The sequence below is a fragment of the Octopus bimaculoides genome, chromosome 16 (assembly GCF_001194135.2).
Source record: "Octopus bimaculoides isolate UCB-OBI-ISO-001 chromosome 16, ASM119413v2, whole genome shotgun sequence".
In the NCBI taxonomy this organism is placed as follows: domain Eukaryota; kingdom Metazoa; phylum Mollusca; class Cephalopoda; order Octopoda; family Octopodidae; genus Octopus; species Octopus bimaculoides.
In genome coordinates this window covers 40160268-40164724 of record NC_068996.1, presented here as the reverse complement: position 1 = coordinate 40164724, position 4457 = coordinate 40160268, and the positions used below count along the sequence as shown (strand labels likewise).

Below are 4457 nucleotides of genomic sequence, written 5' to 3'. Positions count from 1 at the left end.
TATATATATATATATATATGTGTGTGTGTGTGTGTGTGTGTGTGTGTGTGTTTGTGTGTCTGTGTTTGTCCCCCCAACATGGCTTGACAACCGATGCTGGTGTGTTTGCGTCCTCGTAACTTAGCGGTTCAGCAAAAAAGAACGATAGAACACGTATTAGGCTTACAAAGAATAAGCTCTGGGGTTGATTTGCTCGACTATAAAGGCGGTGCTCCAGCACAGCCACAGTCAAATGACTGAAACAAGTAAGAGAAAAGATAAAAAAATAAAAGAGAAAGAGAGAATGAAAAGAACTTGCAGATTTCAGTGGTCCAGCATGGCGAATCATATACATGTCATCATCATTTAACATTTGTTTTCCATGCTGGCATGAGTTGGACAATTTGACAGGACCTGGCTCCCATATGTCTGTTTTGGCTTGGTTTCTACAGCTGGATACCCTTCTTGATGCCAACCACTTTACAGGGTGCTTTCAACATAGCACCAGCTCAGGTGGATATGAGTGTGTGTGTGTGTGTGTGTGTAAATAAGGAGGTGCTGAAAAGTTCCTGGCTTTGGATAAAAGAAAATACAGGATGATCTATTAATTATGATTTTATTCAACATATTCACTTCTCAGATTCACACACTTATTGCAACAGTCCTTCAGTTCTTTGTAAACCCTGTAAAAGAACTTGAAAGGGTGGGCCTCGAACCAGACTTTTCACGAGATCCTTAAAACCAGGAAGTTTTCAGCACCCCTTCATATGTATGTGTGTGTATGTTTGTGTCTCCTTGTCTAGCCATTGCATGATTCTTGTAAATGAATGTTATTCATTTCCAATATTCTGTGAAAACATGCTTGGGCATGGGGCAACATTTCCTTGCTTGGATACAGGTGGGGATTGGTGACAGGAAGGACATCACGGTAAGCTCAAAGCCAATTTCTGAAATTAATAAATAATTACCAGTCCAGGGCAGCAGATTGTGATGGAATTGTTAGAGTATCAGAGACAATGGAATGCCTTGTGAAATTTGCCTTTTTCCTGCCAGATTTTTGTGTTCTAGTAGTAATGTCACTGGTGCCAAGCTATATTCAACCTTGCCATTCCTTTAACCCTTTTGTTACCATATTTCTATTGAGATGCTCTGTATTTCTTTCAATTACTTTAAATATAACAAAGAATTTAGTAAAATAACTTAGTTATCATTAAACTAGTGTTAGGAACATAAATTGTGACTAAGGTTTGGTGGAAGATTTTAATTCAAATCTTATAAAAACAAGACTAGAGAGCCAGAGGCGGTTTCAGCCAGGTTGGTATCAAAAGGGTTAAAGACTGGTCACAAGAAAAGAAAAGACTGATATACACAGGTCTTTCATAAAAAGGTAAAAAAAATCTGCTCCCATCTTTGCTTTGGAGAGGAACTTTCCAGATGTAAATTCATGATTTCAAAAGATATAGAGATGTCTCCCAGTTCTATTATCCCTACTGCACAAATTGCTATAAAAGTTGAATCTCCCTTGCTAATTTACATCACTCACTACTATATGTCATTATGCAAAGGGCCTTTGATGATTCAGTTTAATGATAAAATACATTTTTTCCTTAAACATCAACAACAACCATTGTTTTAGTCATAAAGTTTTACTCCAGATTATAACCTTGTTGCAATAGTGAGCTTGAAGTGGTCAAGTTGATGAGGCATGTCACTACGAGCCAATGGGTCAACAACTCATATCTTGTAAAACAATTACACCAAGGTACAAACTCTTGTTTGCTCAGTTCACTTAGCTGTAAACGCATGACTGTGTGGTAAGAAGCTTGCTTCCCAACCACATGGTTCCAGGTTCAGTCCCACTGTGTGGCATCTAAGGCAAATGTCTCCTACTATAGCTTCGGGCTAAGCAAAGCCTTGTGAGTGGATTTGATAGACAGAAACTGAAAGACGCCCGTCGTATATATATATTTGTGTGTCTGTGGTTGTCACCCTACCATCACTTGATAACCGATGTTGGTGTGTTTCTGTCCCCGTAACTTAACGGTTCAGCAAAAGAGACCGATAGAATAAGTACTAGGCTTACAAAGAATAAGTCCTGGGGTCAATTTGTTTAAATTAAAGGCGGTGCTCCAGAATGGTCACAGTCAAATGACTGAAACAAGAACATAATATACACCATTATAAAGAACAGCATAGAAACATATTCAAATCTTTCTCTAAATCTACAGAAAACAGTGAGAAGATATTCAAATACTCAACCTCAGTCCAAAAGTCACATTGAAATCAGACTTTGGTTCTTACTGAAGGGCTGCAATGTGCACACCCTGTATGCACACGCAGCTCACAGACTTGTGTTGTGCTCACAACACAACTTTCCACAACACCAGGCATGTAACTTTGACTACGAAGAATCTCATGGTGCTTACCATGTTGTATTAAAGATTTTTGTATACCGAGAAAAACCAGACAGTGAGTTAAGCGAGAGACAAAGCATCTACCTAAATCAGTGGTTCCCAAACTGGGCAGTACTGCCCCACTCCCTGGAAGCAATGGAAAGATCCAGGGGGCATTGAAGAAAGGTGGGGACAATAACGGGGTAGCCAAAAGGGGGTAATGGATGTAGAAACAACAAAATAATGGGTTGATTAGGTTAAGTCTTATTTGTGAAATACAGTTATTTTACGTTTGCTGCTGAAAGTGTTCTATGTTTGTGGTGGTGGGTGCTAGGAATGTGACTTGGGTGCCAAGGAGGCAGAACCCCTAAAAAGTCTGGGAACCACTGATCTATACCAAACTATGCCAAGCTGAGTTGAGGAGAAAAAAAATGTTTCAGATTGTATCTGGTGCCAAATTTCTGTCACTGAATATGAAAATAATTAAGTAATTATTTATTACCTTAATTTGGCAGGAAAAGGTTCCATTAGACCCATTTTAATTAGGGTATATTCCTGTGGACCAACACCCTGCAAAAGGAAAAATGGAGAAACATCATTTAGTGAATAGAAGTAGTTCTGCTGGTGAGGTACAATGTGGGGGTGGTGTCTACCTATATTTGATACAAACATTTTTTTTCATGCTCAGAATAATAAAGTACCCATATCAGATGCTAGCTGTTGGGACACTACATAATCATTATCCTTTAATGTCTGCTTTCCATGCTGGCATGGGTTGGACGGTTTGACACGGAGTTGTCCAAACACCAGTGGTCTGTTGAGGCATGGTTTCTACGGCTGGCTGCTCATCCTAATGCCAACCATTTAACAGAGTGTGCTGGGTATTTATACTTGTACATTATATAATCCTTAAGCTTAATGTCAGTAGCCATCCCCTAATTTATGAAAAAAAATACAAAAATCCTGGTATAGAACTGTGCACTTCACAGTTCCAGCGACGCGGTATTTGGCTGTTGTGCGCATGCTCACATATCCGAGATAGGAAGCTTCACATTAGGGAGAGATAGCACTGTCGTTCATGCAGTGCTGGTGAAAGGTAGTGTTTCTTTTTGACTCCACGTGTGTTGTCCTTAAAAACGTGGTTACATTCTTGAAAGTGACAAAGTGTAGAATTAGATTATTATCCTGCTTCCAGCTTCAGTGTTGCTACCAGGATTTGAAAAATAGGACAGATTTCCCCACCTTATTTTGTGATTTAGGGGGGATTTTTGAAAAACAAGGGGGAATTCACAGCAGCGGTCAATCAACAAATTAAACACACTACCCAGCAGTGGCTAAAATGAATACTGGGATTGATTTGTTTGACTAAACCCTTTGTGGCAGTGCTCCAGTATAGCCACAGTCCAATGACTGAAACAAGTGAAAGGTAACTGCTGAATTTTTGCAAATACTTGGACAATGCTAAGATATGGCTACATGGTGAGAAGCTTGCTTCTCAATCACATGGTTCTGGGTTCAAATCCCACTGTATGGCATCTTGAGCAAGTGTATTCTACCATAGCCCCAGGCCAACCAAAGCCTTGTGAGTGGATTTGGTAAACTCAAAGAAGCCCATCACATATATGTGTGTGTATGTGTGTGCCTTTGTGTGTCCCCACACCACTGCTTAACAACCAATGTTGGTTTGTTTACATCCCTATATCTTAGCAGTACAGAAAAGAGGCATTATTCACACAATAAATACACCTTGATAAAAATTTTAAAAATTGAGAATTTTTTCCTGTATCTAAATACATTTTTAATGTAGGGGGGGGGGTCAAACAATAGGGTTAAAACAGATAGAAGCTAATAAGGTTTTTTAAATGTTTTTTAAAATTCCTTACCTCACCACTACTTCTGTCATGATCCATGCATGGTTGATCGTCTAATGGAGAAAAAATTGTGTACCTGTAAAAAGAGATGAAAAGAAAAATTTACTTTACTTTCTGACAACCATTTTTCAATATATTTCCTACAATGAAAGAAAAGTGAGCCGATCAACTGATTGGTATTCAAACAATAACAGACATGTTCCAATCTCTGGCC

General features: G+C 38.9%; 1 protein-coding gene across 2 annotated transcripts in view; it reads right to left on the bottom strand.

Moving 5' to 3' along the window:
• Window positions 1-4457, bottom strand: part of LOC106875567 (leucine--tRNA ligase, cytoplasmic) — a 195709-nt gene that overhangs the window by 150788 nt on the left and 40464 nt on the right. For both annotated transcript variants that reach the window (XM_014923770.2, XM_052973724.1), the window contains exons 8-9: window positions 4256-4319; window positions 2875-2942 (exon numbers count right to left, since the gene is read on the bottom strand). In XM_014923770.2, the coding sequence (XP_014779256.1) occupies window positions 2875-2942; window positions 4256-4319 (132 nt within the window). The remainder of the gene's footprint in view (window positions 1-2874; window positions 2943-4255; window positions 4320-4457) is intronic.